The sequence below is a fragment of the Zootermopsis nevadensis genome, unplaced genomic scaffold (assembly GCF_977971745.1).
Source record: "Zootermopsis nevadensis isolate Lab colony 2312 unplaced genomic scaffold, Znev_1.0 Znev_ptg000196l, whole genome shotgun sequence".
In the NCBI taxonomy this organism is placed as follows: Eukaryota; Metazoa; Arthropoda; class Insecta; order Blattodea; family Termopsidae; genus Zootermopsis; species Zootermopsis nevadensis.
The window spans coordinates 30,692-49,621 of NW_028259327.1; the positions used below are offsets into that span (position 1 = coordinate 30,692).

Below are 18,930 nucleotides of genomic sequence, written 5' to 3' on the forward strand. Positions count from 1 at the left end.
CAACTAACCAGTTTCCTCAAGCTTCAAATATTCTTCTTCTTCTTCTTGCTTGGTAACAATACACGAACAGGTGTATGAGCCTTGCTCAGCGAGTCCTCCTTCATAAGAAGGACACGGCCAATTTCGAGAGAGACACAAAATATCTAGTGATATAATTGGGGTCAAGCGGGATGTCAGAATTCCTAGCAAACAAAAGGACAGACGGTTATCAGGTCAAGACTTCAGATACACCTGGTGGTTTACTTTCATACTTTTACAGGTTCCCTGTGCTGAAAGAAATATTCTCTGTACATCAGAGTGAAGTAATGATGAACACTTACTCTTCGGAAGCAACTAAGATCCTGTCCGAAACTGATCTAGCAGCTGCTTCTGTTGCTTCCTCCGATGACCCTCCATACCCCACACCTGTGAACATACAGCATGTAGAAAGAAAATACAAGCAGTTTTCATCTAGGATTTAAGATGAGCAATGGAATTTGTAACAGTGAATTGATAAGTATATGGTAGTGTTTGAGATTAATATTACGTTAGATCTCATAACTGCAGAGTAGACATTTTTGTCTGACATTCTCAGTACAACAAAGTTAAAAATCAATCAGTAATCCAAATGTAAGAATGAAACAGTATGGTTCATATAAATATTAAAAATAATTTCAAAATTTTCTAGGGAAATTATAGATTACTATGAAGACACAATATCATCACCTATTGGTATTCCTAACCACATTATAGCATACACATTCACAAACATACCACTCTTCGTATACCCAGTGCAATGACTCAACCAAACAGTTTCCTGAAGCTTCAAATATTCTTCTTCTTCTTCTTCTTGCTTGGTAACAATACACGAACAGGTGTATGAGCCTTGCTCAGCGAGTCCTCCTTCATAAGAAGGAGACGGCCAATTTCGAGAGAGACACAAAGTATCTAGTTATATAATTGGGGTCGAGCGGGATGTCAAAATTCCTAGCAAACAAAAGGACAGACGGTTATCAGATCAAGACTTCAGATACACCTGGTGGTTTACTTTCTTACTTTTACAGGTTCCCTGTGCTGAAAGAAATATTCTCTGTACATCAGAGAGAAGTAATGATGAACACTTACTCTTCGGAAGCAACTAAGATCCTGTCCAAAACTGATCTAGCAGCTGCTTCTGTTGCTTCCTCCGATGACCCTCCATACCCCACACCTGTGAACATACAGCATCTATAAAGAAAAATCAAGCAGTTTTCATTTAGGATTTAAGATGAGCAATGGAATTTGTAACAGTGAATTGATAAGGACGCGGTAACGTTTGAGATTAATATTACGTTAGATCCCATAACTGCAGAGTAGTCATTTTTGTCTGACATTCTCAATACAACAAAGTTAAGAAATCAATCAGTAATCCAAATGTAAGAATGAAACAGTAAGGTTCATATAAATATTAAAAATAATTTCAAAATTTTCTAGGGAAATTATAGATTACTATGACGACACAAAATCATCACCTATTGGTATTCCTAACCACATCATAGCATACACATTCACAAACATACCACTCTTCGTATACCCAGTGCTATGACTCAACTAACCAGTTTCCTGAAGCTTCAAATATTCTTCTTCTTGTCGCTTGATCACAATACACGTGTAGGTGTATAGGCCTCCCACAGCAACACCTCCTACATAGGAAGGAGCCGGCCAATTCCTGGAGAGACACATTGTCTCCAATGACGTAATGGGGTCGAGTGTGATGTCAGAGTTCCTAGCAAACAAAAGGACAGACGGTTATCAGGTCAAGACTTCAGATACACCTGGTGGTTTACTTTCATACTTTTACAGGTTCCCTGTGCTGAAAGAAATATTCTCTGTACATCAGAGAGAAGTAATGATGAACACTTACTCTTCGGAAGCAACTAAGATCCTGTCCAAAACTGATCTAGCAGCTGCTTCTGTTGCTTCCTCCGATGACCCTCCATACCCCACACCTGTGAACATACAGCATCTATAAAGAAAAATCAAGCAGTTTTCATTTAGGATTTAAGATGAGCAATGGAATTTGTAACAGTGAATTGATAAGGACGCGGTAACGTTTGAGATTAATATTACGTTAGATCCCATAACTGCAGAGTAGTCATTTTTGTCTGACATTCTCAATACAACAAAGTTAAGAAATCAATCAGTAATCCAAATGTAAGAATGAAACAGTAAGGTTCATATAAATATTAAAAATAATTTCAAAATTTTCTAGGGAAATTATAGATTACTATGACGACACAAAATCATCACCTATTGGTATTCCTAACCACATCATAGCATACACATTCACAAACATACCACTCTTCGTATACCCAGTGCTATGACTCAACTAACCAGTTTCCTCAAGCTTCAAATATTCTTCTTCTTGTCGCTTGATCACAATACACGTGTAGGTGTATAGGCCTCCCACAGCAACACCTCCTACATAGGAAGGAGCCGGCCAATTCCTGGAGAGACACATTGTCTCCAATGACGTAATGGGGTCGAGTGTGATGTCAGAGTTCCTAGCAAACAAAAGGACAGACGGTTATCAGGTCAAGACTTCAGATACACCTGGTGGTTTACTTTCATACTTTTACAGGTTCCCTGTGCTGAAAGAAATATTCTCTGTACATCAGAGTGAAGTAATGATGAACACTTACTCTTCGGAAGCAACTAAGATCCTGTCCAAAACTGATCTAGCAGCTGCTTCTGTTGCTTCCTCCGATGACCCTCCATACCCCACACCTGTGAACATACAGCATGTAGAAAGAAAATACAAGCAGTTTTCATCTAGGATTTAAGATGAGCAATGGAATTTGTAACAGTGAATTGATAAGGACGCGGTAGCGTTTGAGATTAATATTACGTTAGATCCCAAAACTGCAGAGTAGTCATTTTTGTCTGACATTCTCAATACAACAAAGTTAAAAATCAATCAGTAATCCAAATGTAAGAATGAAACAGTATGGTTCATATAAATATTAAAAATAATTTCAAAATTTTCTAGGGAAATTATAGATTACTATGACGACACAATATCATCACCTATTGGTATTCCTAACCACATCATAGCATACACATTCACAAACATAGCACTCATTGAATACCCAGTGCTATGACTCAACTAACCAGTTTCCTCAAGCTTCAAATATTCTTCTTCTTCTTCTTGCTTGGTAACAATACACGAACAGGTGTATGAGCCTTGCTCAGCGAGTCCTCCTTCATAAGAAGGACACGGCCAATTTCGAGAGAGACACAAAGTATCTAGTGATATAATTGGGGTCAAGCGGGATGTCAGAATTCCTAGCAAACAAAAGGACAGACGGTTATCAGGTCAAGACTTCAGATACACCTGGTGGTTTACTTTCATACTTTTACAGGTTCCCTGTGCTGAAAGAAATATTCTCTGTACATCAGAGTGAAGTAATGATGAACACTTACTCTTCGGAAGCAACTAAGATCCTGTCCGAAACTGATCTAGCAGCTGCTTCTGTTGCTTCCTCCGATGACCCTCCATACCCCACACCTGTGAACATACAGCATGTAGAAAGAAAATACAAGCAGTTTTCATCTAGGATTTAAGATGAGCAATGGAATTTGTAACAGTGAATTGATAAGTATATGGTAGTGTTTGAGATTAATATTACGTTAGATCTCATAACTGCAGAGTAGACATTTTTGTCTGACATTCTCAGTACAACAAAGTTAAAAATCAATCAGTAATCCAAATGTAAGAATGAAACAGTAAGGTTCATATAAATATTAAAAATAATTTCAAAATTTTCTAGGGAAATTATAGATTACTATGACGACACAAAATCATCACCTATTGGTATTCCTAACCACATCATAGCATACACATTCACAAACATACCACTCTTCGTATACCCAGTGCAATGACTCAACCAAACAGTTTCCTGAAGCTTCAAATATTCTTCTTCTTCTTCTTCTTGCTTGGTAACAATACACGAACAGGTGTATGAGCCTTGCTCAGCGAGTCCTCCTTCATAAGAAGGAGACGGCCAATTTCGAGAGAGACACAAAGTATCTAGTTATATAATTGGGGTCGAGCGGGATGTCAAAATTCCTAGCAAACAAAAGGACAGACGGTTATCAGGTCAAGACTTCAGATACACCTGGTGGTTTACTTTCATACTTTTACAGGTTCCCTGTGCTGAAAGAAATATTCTCTGTACATCAGAGAGAAGTAATGATGAACACTTACTCTTCGGAAGCAACTAAGATCCTGTCCAAAACTGATCTAGCAGCTGCTTCTGTTGCTTCCTCCGATGACCCTCCATACCCCACACCTGTGAACATACAGCATGTAGAAAGAAAATACAAGCAGTTTTCATCTAGGATTTAAGATGAGCAATGGAATTTGTAACAGTGAATTGATAAGGACGCGGTAGCGTTTGAGATTAATATTACGTTAGATCCCAAAACTGCAGATTCCCTTTCGCCCCCGACGGGCGGGGAGTCACCCCGCCGCATCGTCACAAGATTTCGTAAAAGCATTCATAGCACGGACACATCATCAACAACACGAAGCTAAGAGTGCACGTGGTTTACGATAGCAATGAAAGCGACGTCGTGCGTTTAATCGGCCAGAATAAATTGTCAGTGACCTTGAAAGTGGTCGAAAATCAGGTTAAAGTTCTGATACTGTTACTATATAGTACGCGGGTTTACGGAACAATGAAACAACAATAACAAATCAAAATTTATTCACGACGGAATTAGGGGGAGGCTAAATTCCGAAAATGCCTGCTACTGCTCAGTTCAAAATATTTTGTCTTCACGACTGATTTCTAAGAACCTGAAGATTATAATATACGAAACAATAATTCTGCCAGTTGTCTTGCATCGGTTCAAAACGTGGTCTCTCACTCTAAGGGAGGATATTTGGGCCTAGGAGAGCAGACGATGGGGTCTGGAGAAAACTGCATAATGAACTTCAAAATTTATATTCCTCCCCCAATATTGTCAGGGTGATTAAGTCGAGAAGAATGAGATGGGCGGGGCATGTAGCGCACATGGATGAGACAAGAGGTGTGCACCGGGTACTGGTTGGGATACCCGAAGGGAAGAGACCGCTGGGTAGACCTAGACGTAGATGGGAGGATAATGTCAGGCGGGATCTATGGGAGACAGAAGTTGAAGGAACCTGGATTTTGTTGGCCCAGGACAGGGCTTTGGTTAATTCGGTGATGAACCTTCGGGTTCGGTAAGCCATATAGTCAATTAGTTGGCTTCATAAAATATCATTTGCAAATAATATGTCGTGTAATTTGAAAGATGCAGTGTTGACAACCTTCTCTGACCCTTCAAAGTCCGGGCGTGCTGACCTCAGCGGGCCATTTGCAGCTGTGCATGTAATTGAAGACGAAACAATAAACTTGTCTTCAGTGGACAAGATAAAGACTTCCTGTCGCCCATATCAAAACAGTTGGTGATGGAAATCTTGAAAATGTATAAAAAGGTTTGCAATAACTACAAAATGCTTACCAAACCCCTTTCATCTTCTTATAGCTAATTACGTCTGTGTTACATTTGGTTAGTATCAGCCCTATAATTAGATGCGCGTACATAGGTATTCAACAATTAGTGAGATGCCAAGGTAACCCGCTCTAAAAAATGTCGAGCAAATGTGTGGAAACAAGCGCCGAAGTTGAGGCTTGAGTCATTAAATTGGTAATATTTGTCTCCTTGGCAACCTTAGATTTGTGCTGATGAGGAAATATCTTGATCACGTCCTGCTTGCAAAATGGCGAATTAAACACGTCCATGACGCAAAACCTTCTCTGAATACTTTGATATTCAGCTAGTCAAGAAATTTGTTTCTACAAAGGCTCATTTCCACGCTCACAGAAGATTAGGAGAGAAATGCATCTGCCAGAACATCATGCAGAAGTGATGGAATGATGACTGTAGGTGCTAAGGAGCTAGTTACTATGAGAAACTGGCAGAGTGCTGAGGCCACCAACCTGGTCACAAATACTTAGACACTCTGTACTGTGGACGTGGGGATTCCCCACTAAGTAAAGGAGAGCGCACCAAAATGCCTTACCTTGAGGAAACATCTCTCCATGACACACCAGCAGCAATCTCTATGAAACAACTTTAACAAGCAGAAACAGAACAGAATAAAGAATGCAACTTACCACAGAGGCCATTCCACAAAACAATACCTTTATATCTGACATTACGTCAATAAACAGTTTTACGATATGCGTTTTAGTGCACGCTGATTACTGAATTGACAGCGTGTCTACACAACAATTTCGGATTGTGGTCACAATGTTTATTAAGATCCCGGGACCCCTTCAACATGATAATCATATGCTGATTGACTACCCAATATCAAGATCAATAAGGTACCTTCTACCTCCAAGATTCATACGGAAAGGAATCTTCACTCACAGATGGCTCGAACACAAACATCCTGCAAAAGAGCTACACCACTTAAATTCCTCTCCCTTCCATTTCAGCATGTGCTTCTAAACCTGGTGAAAAAACTGTGTTTCTACTCTAGCTCAGACATCCCATGCTTCCTGGTAAATAACTCATATGAATAATCGTAAAGCATTTGCAATGGGTCCATGCGAAAGTTATCTGCTTCAAACATGTACACGACTTAGCAGTCTTGTCTCTTACATTCAAGCACTTAAAGAGACAATAGTGAAGATTAAAAATTAAGGTTTAAGCATGTAGTGGTCCTCAATAAACCATTCAACTTAAAAAAAATTTGTGCTGATGCAGTGTCAACCTCAATATATGTCAATAAATGTTTACCAGTCTGATAGCTTTTCTGATAAAGATTCATATGCAAAGGAATCTTTACTAACAGACAGCTCGAACACTCTAATATTTTAACAAACATCTTGCAAAAGAGCTATACCACAAGAAATACAACAACCAAGTTACAAAGGGCATTGTAATGATAAACAGTGCCACATATTCTTGGACAGACTTAACTCTATCACATGACAAGCACATCTAATACATCATATTGCTAGTGTACTTACACAATGCACGTCAAATTGAGACAGATACATCTGTAGAAGACAGGAGTGCCCTTCATGATCTCAGCCAATTTTCTGTTGAGATATGAAGTGAGCCTGCCAAGTGTACTGAACATAATCCACTGATTTCCTGGCAAGCAGTAGGCTGGTCAGGTGGCAGACAGCTTTCCCCCGAGTAAAATCCCAAGGATCAATTAATCTTCTTCTCCTCAGCTATTCCCATATTCTGTTTATTCCTGTGTCCCACTGCCTCAATTCCTACACTTGACCACCAATAAGAACACACGTAACTGTTGTTGTCAGTAACTTGCAAACGTTGTATTAAGAAGTAAAATATTACAACCTTTTGCGCTGCAGTGGCGTAACGCCGTCACGTCAATTGCCAGCTGACACTGGGTTACAAATTGTTAAAGAAGTTGCAATGAGGCATTCTTAAATATGTGCTCACAGTTGTTACTATATATAGTGCTTTATATTTAATAATAATCTAACCAGAGGCAAATCCAGACGTGCTTTCTTTGTAAATGGGACCTCTTCGAAAATATCCAAAGACACGGGCGGTCGTTTCTTCGTCACTCTCGGCTTTCCTAAAGCAAGTAAATACGGAATACGAAAGAAAATTATAAACCTGTTGAAACAACAGAGACATTTTAAGAGAATACTTACAAATATGGAACTAAAGAAAATTCTCAGTTTATTACAAACAACTTCCTAGTTCCACAAACATTTAAAAAGCCCCCACATAGTATTACAACAAAAATAAAAAAATTTGAAAATCATGTTTATTTCAGATAAAGACATGTTAAAATTAGCAGCTACAATCAATAAACACAAGCAAATTTCCACAAATGAATCACTCTTTCGCTCACTCACTTTCTGTTGGAATCTATAATTTAAAAGACTTGACAACAGTTTCGGGTACTCTAACAAAACTAATTCACAAGGCTGTCATACAACACACCTGCTGCAAGTTACTTTAATAAGCAATACGGTAGCTTATGACACAGAAACACGCTTACCCTTCTATTTCTCTCAAATTAGAAGCCATGAATGGTCCTGCGGCAGCATCCTTGAGCATTTTTTCAAACAGCGTCTTCAAATTGTCATCGAGCTTTCTGCCTTCATTCTGCTCCAAATATTTAAGTATGCAAGCGTGGATCCTATAGTAGACTTCTAAGGCTTCAACTGCCAAGTTCTGTGGATTACTGTAGCTTATCCTACGGGCATAACTAGCCTGCGTCTGATGAAGGTGTTCGCAAGCCTGCAATAAACGTCGCGTCTATATTCAACAGGCATACTCTTGTTCAGTTCATAGTTTGTTAATAAACCATTTTCTTATCAAGGGTTCTGGGCCTTTGTGCATATCAAGTGGTAGCACAGAGCGTGGTTTTGTGATTCTATCTAACTCAAGGTCTTCTGTTATTGCACTCACATTTTTTTCTTTTGTACTGATTATTGTGAATTGTTGTTAATCTGTCAGCTGTTTATCATCTTTACAATGGATCGTGCACTTCCGAATTTGGACTACCTCAGGAAGGATGAGCTGGAATATGAGATCAACATACGGAAGGTCACCGGCCTCCAAGAATATTTAGGTGATTAGCAGGCAGCGAGATTCACGCGTCCGCCTCGGACTCCATCAAACCTCTGGTGAGTTGTTAACCTTGTGCAATAAATTTAATCAGATCCAGGAAATAGAAACTTACATTTGGGCTGACAACATTTTTCCTAATCAGTACACCAGGATTATGATGCGCCTATGCCAGCTGACCTACGGGACTCGTGACCTTGCCGACAGGAAAGTTTCAGACCAGTCCAATCCTGCCTCCCTAGACAAATTGCCTGAGGGCATTTCCCACTTCGCGTCGTCTGTGGAGGAGTTTCAAAGCCATCTCTGCCAGCCCTCCCAGGATCCCACTCACAAACCCCATTCTCTTGATCATTTTACCTCTGACTCTAACCGGGCTCTTATTTCACAACACCAAGAATAATTATAATCCATTTATAAAAACACCAAGGAAGCCTACTGCTCTTACCTTTGCAAAATGGCTAAGGAAAACTCTTGGATTGTGGTCTCTCTTCTCTGCCACTTTACCCAGCGCTCATCTTGTATTCCACAATCCTCTCCTGCAGCATACCATATCTGTCAACATACACCAGTCCTGATATTTTAGCCACAAAAATTATAGCTGAAGTATAATCTATCATAGGACATATGACCGTCTAACAAAACAGCACGCCATTTCCGATGGACATGCGATTTCTCCTATTAAAGACAGGGCGAAGCATACCTAGTCTTTGAGCTGCCTTTCTGTATTTTGATGACAAATCAAAGGGAATTATCAAATGGGTAAACACGTGGAGAGATAAGAAATAGATACAAAATTTTAGTCAGAAAACTTGAAAGGAACAGACCACATGGAAGACAAAGGCTTGGATAAGGGATAATATTAAAATAGATTTTTAATAGTTCCTTAGGAATGGACTGGTCAGGGGCCAGTCGTACATACTTGGTCATCACGATAATGAACCTTCCGATCGCACGCAAGATGGGGAATTTCTTCATTACCCGAGAGACTACGAGCTTCTTACGATAAACTCTGCTCCATGGAGTTAGTCATATGAGATAAATGGCCTACATCTGCAATTTTAAAAATAAAAACACTCAGAACAGCGAAACAACAAACAAAGATTCACTTGACCGCTGACCTTGCTGGCAGTGGTGAAACACTTCTCTGCCGTGTCCAACATCTTCTCCTTTCGATTCTCCAATATCTCAAACATCTCCAGGCTGAGGCTGTCTGTTTCCTGCAGACACACAGTGTTCAATGGTTTACAAAAATTACAATGCAATAATGAGAATGTTTTGTTAATTAAATGGCTTCCCTGATGATGTGAAATTGTAGGTGCAGATAATGGCTATGTCTTCTGTTCTGTCTGTCAAAGATGACGCAGTGTTTCATCTCTGTGGAGAGTTTTGTTACAGCCAATCTCCAGTCTGGAGTCTCTAATGTGTTCCCAACTCCTGGTGGAGATATGAAGACCCATTTGGTCAAGTAAACCTTACTGCATTAGCAGAGGATCTTGTGCACGCCAATCTTTGAGTCTGGAGTCGTCTGCTTCGGTTCCACAGAGGACAGACAACTCCAAAATCAAGAACTGGGCATGTACAACAGGATCAGTCACACCTGCACCATCAGGGAAACCACTGAAATAAGAGAGCACCTTCAAAACTTCAACTGTAAAGATGTGTACAGACCGAGTAAAGACTCTTATCACCTTTCTAACCAGACCTACCACTCAGACACCTTCATCAAGCAACTGCTAAGCCTCACCAGCAGTGACTGACTCAGCAGAACTAACACACTTTCAACCACTGGGTCACTAAAACTCTTCCACCTACTTTCCTACTCACATGGTTCCTAAAATGTTTCTCATTGACTCTTCTCCTACTTCACTCTGAATTGCCTTTCTGTACTGTTCTGCTACAGCAAATGCGTCTGGGCCAAGTCTGAATGGTAAATAAAACATCGATGGAAATCATTCCAACAAGATGGCTATAGCACATCACAGATAAACCAGAGAGAGAGAGAGAAGCAAAAGACTGGCATGGTCACAATATCTCATACGCATTCCTCCTCTGGAGATATCAGCAAGTTTCTCACCACAAATAACATCAAGACAATGCAGTGGCTGAACAAGAAGAGTATTAACATACTGGGACAACTGAAAGATGATCTGGGAGGTGCAAGGACTGACTTTGAAGAGCTCACCAACATACTCCAAGAAACCACAGCAGGGTTAGGTTAGGTTCACAAGAATGTTGAATAACATTCAGAAAGGCCATCTTGCTTCTGAAGAAAAAACTATGCATGTCAGAAGGTCAGAAAAATATCATATAAGTGCGTCACTCTAACTTGTTTTTGCAAGTTTTGAATCAGTGAGCTTAATGGTGACGACATGAGTTTATACTTTACTCTGCATAAGTAACCTAACCTTCAAAGGTCAATGGTTGTCACAAATGTAGGCCCCAGTGAATCTGTAAATGTGTGTGTGTGTGTGTGTGTCAATAAACACCATTCCCTGATGGTGGAGATTATAAATCGTACCTCTGCTTCAAACTGATAGACCAATCACCTGAGAATATTCTATTGCGTACATCCTCCGTCATCAGCATCAAACAGTGGACAGCATTTTCAGTTACTTGTTATACGACTCTTGCTCTCAGTGAAGCTCAAAAGCGAGTTTACAGCTACAAGAAACGCTCTTTTATCTTACCTGTTTAAGCAGGTGGGAACAGAAGGAATGCACCATATAGACAAAGGAGCCGTACTCGATCCACATCAATGAATGATTCGCCTCAATATCCAGAGCACGCTGAAAGCAACGCTGAGCAGCAGACGCTTGACGCAAAAAGTCCATCTCGCTCTTCAATGGTTCACACTGCGACATAAAATTGTGTTGAACCTTACCTATTTACAAAATACTGATTGCTACTAGCAAAATTATACACATAGGAGTCTGCTCCCAGTGGCGGATCCGCTTTTCCCATGTGGCACTCCACTGGTCTCAGGACTCTGCCCCATGCAGTTGGCAAGTCAGAGTACACTCCAATGGCATAAGTCCATACCAAATTTCATCAAAATCCATCCAGTGGGTCTCAAGTTCAATCACGCAGACAGATATGACCAGCCACACACATGCATTCACTTCATGCACATCCTGCAAAAGTGATTACATTAAGTGGAACGCACTGTAAATATTTTACTTACAGAATTAAGTTTAGTTTCCAGTTGACTCCCACGAGCAAGCGCCATTCCTGCCCAGGAGTCGATGCGTACAGGATTGACACAAACATCCAGCAGGTAGTGCCTAATTGCCTTCCCCTGCAACAGACACTCCGCACTTTAACCTTGTGTTCACTGTTTCCACACTGCACGGCAATAATCGGTGTCAAAATCATTCAGATAACACTAAGGACTCTTCCACAAACACTTATGTATGTCCATTAATAATTCTGGAGAGGAACTTCAAAGGTTCGTGTTCGAGTCGAACATTTCATGTGCATGGCACAATTTTAAAATTTCAGTACAGAAAAGTAAGATATGGGTTTTACAGGAATTACCCCACACGACCTGAAGCAGTTACTGACAGGACTAAATTACAAGCTTCATACTTACAAGGACACTGAAGACAAAATCAAGGAAGAAATGCTAACAAAGTTTTGTAATGAAATGTCTGTCTTGGTGTTACAGTACAGAAGTGAAGCGAGGGCATTAAGGAAGGTAGAATATTCAAAAAGAGAATCCAAAGAAATTAAGATTAAAGGAAGCACAATTCACATATCTTATCAACTACTTACCCATTCATTAACTTTGAAATAATAGTCAGCCAAGAGGTAGAAGATCGCTGACATGGAGCGAGGCAACTGACTACGAGCATCTCCCAACACGGGAAAAGACGGGCTCGTCCCATCGATATATGCCATCACTTTTTCCACCAGATGTGCTGAAAGCAACACAAATTCATATCAGTTCTGTACGTGCTCGCAGTAGCCGATATAGATGGGGCAGAAGCAGGTACGTCAACATTGTGGAGCCCCTTGCGTGTGGTCGCTGTTACCGGTACCGAAGTGTCAGAATGGAATACCATGCACGGTGGGCTAGCCAGCTCTTGGCAGATGTGGGCACAGAATTCTGCAGATGCTGCGATATTGTATGGCGAACAGACGGCATCCCGATCAGAGACACTTTGAGTGTCGCCGCGGGGTCGGGACCATTTGTGAAATATTTAAACACACAGCAGGGGGCTGCGCACGCTGATCGTTCTCAGATGGTGAAGACGGCCGGAGGCAAACTGGAGTTCCGTTTACAGTTTGCCTTACAATCCTTCGTATATGGCCTTACAGTACGACCCAACATGAAGATATTCCTTCTGCATTTCACGAAGTCAACCACGTCATTAAAGTGGCTATCACAGACAGCAGATATTGTCCTACAAAATTGCTTTTCTTTTTAAAAATCAGAGTAATAGTAAATATATCACCTGGATTATAATGAGGAGGTATCAGAGAGGCAATCCTTTTCAGCAGACATTCAACATCAGCGGTGATGCTAGTGACACGGTAGGAATCAAATTCTGGCAGTTCATCAGGCAGGTAGAACTGATATAACTGCATGCCCCGCACCCAAGTCAAGGGGACTTGAGGGACTCTGTGGTCCTGAAGGTAGCGCGCCTGTTGGGAGAAGAATGCCTTAGGACCTCAGTTTTGAAAAAAACATTTATGATGAAGTTAAGTATGATACAGCTTGTATTTTTGATTCCCTAAACGTCTGTGATAATAATGGATTCTTTATAAGAACGTTACTTCCGACAGTCATGTTTCACATTTACTGTGAATGCTGTTGTTGTTGTTTCCCCCCCCCCCCTTACTTCTGTCTTTCGTTTGCTGGTCTAGTCTTTGAGAGTACAAACTTTTTCATGATTCAAACACAGTTCATACATTTCAAACTTTCTAATATCTGTCGTATCCTAATTACGTTAGGTTAGTAGGTACCTTTCCCTGGTGACTTGTAACCGTCCCTTTCCGTCCACCACACGTCACACTGCTTGTTTAGTATACTCGTAGTCGTAGCCTGGTTTGCTCATATGATTACAGCTTCTTGACGTGGGATATGTAAAGATACAGAAAGGGATTGTTGATGATGGTGAGAGGTTGTCGGTGAGCACGAGTTTCCGACTCCCTGGGAATATACGGGAATTAGAAGGTGGAGCAGGTTTCTACACAAATGGACAACAAAGTCTTTCTGTGTTGCACTGATCGACGACACTTTATTTTTCCTTAATACGCGCAGGAACATATATATCTTTTAAGCACTATTCACGGAGGCAGCTGGATGGCTCGGCTGTTCCTTTGTTCTGTCGTACGTTTGTTAAGAAAAACACCCCCGCTCAACCGAAGGACCAAAACTTTAGAGAGCGCCCCGCAACCACGATCGCGCTTAAATACCCCTGCATTACGTAATTTGTCATTGAATTTGGCTTAAAAGCTGCGACCTGATTCGTTCCCCCACAACGGCGGGAACGCGCCTTAAGCTGAGCTCAAAGTCAATTGGTCCATCGCAATGATGCGATGGTCGTAATGCAGTCATCACCCCGCATCTGGAAGGGATGCACACTATTGGTTGGTTGGTGATCATTTCCTGTTAAGAGATTTTGGGCTCTATGAGATAATATTATAGCCATGGATATGTTGTTAAGGGCGTCCTACTATGTGCATGTACACAGTGTAGCACAGTTGTTACAACTTAGATATAAAATCATGTTTAAGACTGTACTACATTAAATCATACTACAATCTTAGTTAAGCAAAGATACATAGTGATTTTTTTGTTAAAAAAACATTAAATTTAAATTTTCATACAGTGATTTGTAAAAGAATAAAGAAAATGTGTTTTTAAGTATGACTTTAAATTTTTTTGCCATTCTTGATGGGAAATTTCCTAGTATTTGTAATCAACTATAATTCATCTTCAGAATTAACAAATTTAAACCTACACGCCCTTTTTTTTTGCTATCCAACTGGATCAGAATACGTGAAAGTGGGTGGTTCTTATGAACACAATAACCAACCTTAAGGTTCCTTATATACAGGGTAAATTCTTGGCCACATTAGCAGTTTTCAAATTCTTAAGATAGCTTATACGCTATGAAGTTAGTTAATTCGACAACCTAACTTTCATTTACTCTCTGATATACTTCTTGTTCATGAAGTTGAACAATCACCAAAGCAAAGATAACAATAGGTGCATACTGCTCCAAACAAAGTACACCAGTGTGTGAAGGGCACGGCACTGTGTAACGAATAGAGAACAACTATTTTAAGCATTTTTATATCAGTAGCTTCAAGTACAGTAAAGAGTAAATCATTATCAATTGTTTTAGAGTACTTAACAAATGCATAAGCTATAATGAATCCATGTGAAATCAGTAAAATTTTTACAATACCAATAGTGTTGTTCTTCTAAAGATTAAATGTTCCAATCTCAAGGAACCGTCCTCGATGGGCAAGACAGCGTACAGAGGCCAGCAGCATTTCCTCAGTGAGGGAGTTGAAAACAAGGTCCACACCTCTACCATTTGTCTCTGACATGATGAGTTGCTCAAAAGAGGTTTCTCGAGAGCTGCCAATATTGCGGTCCGTCAACTGGGAAAGAAGATTATATGCACACATGTTTGACAATTTGTATGCATTAAAAGCAAGAGAACTACCTTCAAATTACAAAACATTCTCAAAACGGAGCATAAGATGACTTTACACATCCATTGTGAAAACACTCTAGGAATCTTACCTTCAAGGCCAAGTCCTTTCAATACCTGTTATGGTTGCATGTCTTAAAAGCATATTATTTTACTTTTCATTTTCTGTCACTGTAGTCTAACCAGTGTTATAAATAGGGAAACCTGGAGGAAGAAAAATTTCCATTTCTGAATTTACATTCTGGACAGTAACGAATATTATGTATTCTATAAGGAACATACATCCATTTATAACTTGCAGGTCTAGAGAAAAAGTTCTGCACTTTCTTTAACAGTGATGTAACAGATTCTCCTTGCTGAACAGTCTCAACATCATACCAATGCAAATCCCTATAACATATGTGGTAAGTTAAAAACATTCCAGAATATTTCAAACAGTGTACTGTGCCTGGGTCAAAGGCATGGATCCTGTACTATCTCAATGCATGAATGAGAATATTAATTATGGTAAAAACAGAATTTATGATTCTAGCCACAGAACCAGTACTCAGTTCCTTGGTCCTAGACATTCTTGATCATCTCTCATATGTACAAAGAAAAACAGTATTTTGCCCAACACAGAGAAAACCAAAATGTCCCACAATCTTCTCATGTTGAGGCCCAAATTTCCCCCCATACTAAACACCAAAAATTCAGATTAGATATTTGGAACTTATGACAGCTGCTGCCACGTCATGCATCACTGAGAACCCCCAGAGTCCATCCAGGCCAAAAACAAAAATTTACAACCAAGAAACCAGACAAAAATTATGAATGTTCCTGGTGGAGGTATGGGAACATAATCTAACAGGACAAGCTGACAGCTGCCCCACAATCAGAAAGAATAAAACAAAGAATATAAATAGGAAAATAGCACACACGTTCAGTCCTCCAGCAGATGGCTGAGACAGTAACGCTGTCATGTGAGAAATTCCATAACAGAGCACATACTTCATTATTTGAAAGGGAACTCATTTGTTGCATTGTGACTAGAAATGTTTTGGCACTGACAGGCTTTCGTAGAAGGTGATTATGTGTATGCCCAACTGTTTGGTCATGATGTTGCCACAAGCAGGCAATGCAGAAAGCTGAGCGGGGATGGGGAGCAGTATTTGAGTTCTGTGACAGTATGTTTCACATCGAAACTTCGATTTTTAATGAAATTCACACATAACACTCAGAATCTGTAAAATAATTCAATTTATCATGGCGGAAAATCTCCCCTATGTGTGCATGAGATAGGAAATAGGCTGTTGAAATACCTGTGGAAACTGTTTCTTCATGAATGCCCGTTTCTCCTGCGTGCCAACAGTAGTGAACACTGTACAACCTGCGTGCAGACAGATGTTGATGGCTGCCTGGCCTACACCCCCGCTCTCTAAGTGGACCAGCACAGACTCACCCTTTCTCATGTGACCGATCATCTCAAGTGCATAGTAAGCCTGTTCACAATAAAGCAAAGCAATAAGTTTTTCTTTTTATGTTAAATTCTCTTTAGGTATAAAGGTGGCTCTGTTCTGGGTTGTTGCACTGTGTAGTTTGGTAGAGGTCTGCTGGTGTTTCGGAGGTGCATGTTTCCTGATGGTGGTGGCACCAGCCACCTCTGAAAGATCACAACTTTTATGAGCCTATACAGTAAAAGAACTCAGAAGATGAAGATTGCTGTCTTTTGGGTTGTTGCTCCCTGTAGTCTGATAGATTTCCACCAACATTTCAGAGGTCATACTGCCTGTCATCAGGGCAATGAATGTTAATCGCCCTTTTGACGGAGACAGTATGACTTCTGAACCGTTGGCGGAAATCTACCAGAGTACATAGCGTAACAACCCTGAAGATAGCCACCTCCATACTCACTGCCATTTATACCTGAAATCTCATTTTCTTTAGGGGACTGGCCCTTGCCCAAGTACCATGTCATAAAGATAAATACAAGGTGTGAATGTTAAGATTCACAGTTTCTTGATCTCAAGATCACTAGTAGACCTGGGGGCATGATGAATCTCTTTTAAACTTACATGGGCTGGAAAACTTTACAAAAAAAAAACATCTGTTTTTTCAAACTTGTTAAATAGTTATACATACATCATACAGCTTTAATATGTTCCATTGATCCATAAGTTAGTGAGATGACAGTAGACATAATAAACCATGGATATTAAAAAAACACAATTCACAATTTATACATTGTTAAATAATTATCAATTATTTGCACTGACTGGAAATTCTTTTTAGATAACAAAATACATAATAATTCTGTTAATAACAATTGGAAAGTGTGTGTTGATTCACACATTAAACTGAATTTTGAGTGGATTCCATCTGACTTCACCATATCCAGTTATACATATTAATATATGAAAGTATTCAATATTATGTATTCGAAACCAAAGAACTTCAATTTATGTCAATAACTTGATCTATTATTTAGTTTAGATTTATTTCGGTGCAAATAAACCCTTCGTATCTTATTTTGTCGTCTGTTACAAGAAAGACATTCAAAAGTAAGCATGTTGCTTTGACAACAAAATAGTAATACAGAAGCTAGTAGAAGCAATTTCCACCAAAAATACAGCAGTTACATATGGCACGGGAGAAACAAATTTCTGCGAATAAAGAAATGAAACAATAACTGTTCTACCTATCATTATTCAAACAACTTTTTTAATTTGTTATAAATGAAACCACAGAAAGATAATGTGGATAGTTTTCTTTTGTCTAGATCTCGAATATATTATTTAAGCTACCTGAACATATTCACGCTGTAAGACACGAGGCCACGTGTTAGGAATAAGGTAACAAAGATGGAATTGACAAAATATGTAGTATATGCAGGAACTAATAAAAAATACATACAGACGTTTAGTTGGAAATAATAGTCACAACAGATATGCAGGCACAGAACTGACTATAACATTACAACAGAAATCAGAGACATAAATTTCAAATGGAGAGCCCAGAGGTGTCCTGTAACTCGTTGCCCATTCTGGTCATGTCCAGAGAACTCTAGCCCTTCAACACAAAAATTCTTTAGTAACAAATTCCAAGTTTTCCTGAAATACAAAAAAATTTGATGTAATATATAAAACAAACTATTACATTATGTGACATGGAGACATATATACGTGTGTGTGTGTGTGTGTCTGTGTGTCCCTCAGAATTTCATGTTGATTGTGCAATTTCTCACAAGGGCACAGGACGTTCTTTAATAGTGAATGGAGAAACCAGCATATAGACACAGAGGACAGCGTAGATTTTGAAAGCTGACAAGAGAATTGATGAGCAGTAGACTATTATTTAACTACATAATAATTACTATTGGTTGGTTGGTGATCATTTCCTGTTAAGAGATTTTGGGCTCTATGAGATAATATTATAGCCATGGATATGTTGTTAAGGTCGTCCTACTATGTGCATGTACACAGTGAGGCACAGTTGTTACAACTTAGATATAAAATCATGTTTAAGACTGTACTACATTAAATCATACTACAATCTTAGTTACGCAAAGATACATAGTGATTTTTTTTTGTTAAAAAACATTAAATTTAAATTTTCATACATTGATTTGTAAAAGAATAAAGAAAATGTGTTTTTAAGTATGACTTTA

General features: G+C 39.5%; 1 protein-coding gene and 1 long non-coding RNA gene across 2 annotated transcripts; both read right to left on the minus strand.

Moving 5' to 3' along the window:
- Positions 1-338: 338 nt before the first annotated feature.
- Positions 339-1,733, minus strand: LOC147870804 (uncharacterized). Its single transcript, XR_015533157.1, has 3 exons — positions 1,575-1,733; positions 1,105-1,189; positions 339-966 (listed from the first exon to the last, which is right to left on the minus strand). It is a non-coding gene; the product is annotated as an uncharacterized LOC147870804 (long non-coding RNA).
- Positions 1,734-7,789: 6,056 nt separating this feature from the next.
- LOC147870805 (calcineurin-binding protein cabin-1-like) lies at positions 7,790-17,201 on the minus strand. Its single transcript, XM_087341887.1, has 10 exons — positions 17,190-17,201; positions 16,586-16,765; positions 15,033-15,170; positions 13,071-13,260; positions 12,388-12,533; positions 11,798-11,911; positions 11,304-11,468; positions 9,735-9,833; positions 9,062-9,168; positions 7,790-8,286 (listed from the first exon to the last, which is right to left on the minus strand). The coding sequence occupies exons 1-10, from the start codon at positions 17,199-17,201 to the stop codon at positions 8,238-8,240; spliced, it is 1,200 nt and encodes a 399-aa protein (XP_087198013.1). The 3' UTR covers positions 7,790-8,237.
- Positions 17,202-18,930: the final 1,729 nt, after the last annotated feature.

Bases quoted from the DNA above. Each gene is read 5' to 3' on its own strand.
- LOC147870805 (XM_087341887.1), bottom strand. The intron at 13,261-15,032 runs GTATTGTAAAAA...TTCTCCCAACAG, and splicing joins TTAGAAGAACAACACTATTG to GCGCGCTACCTTCAGGACCA. The intron at 8,287-9,061 runs GTAAGAGCAGTA...CGTTTATTGCAG, and splicing joins TCCTTAGCCATTTTGCAAAG to GCTTGCGAACACCTTCATCA.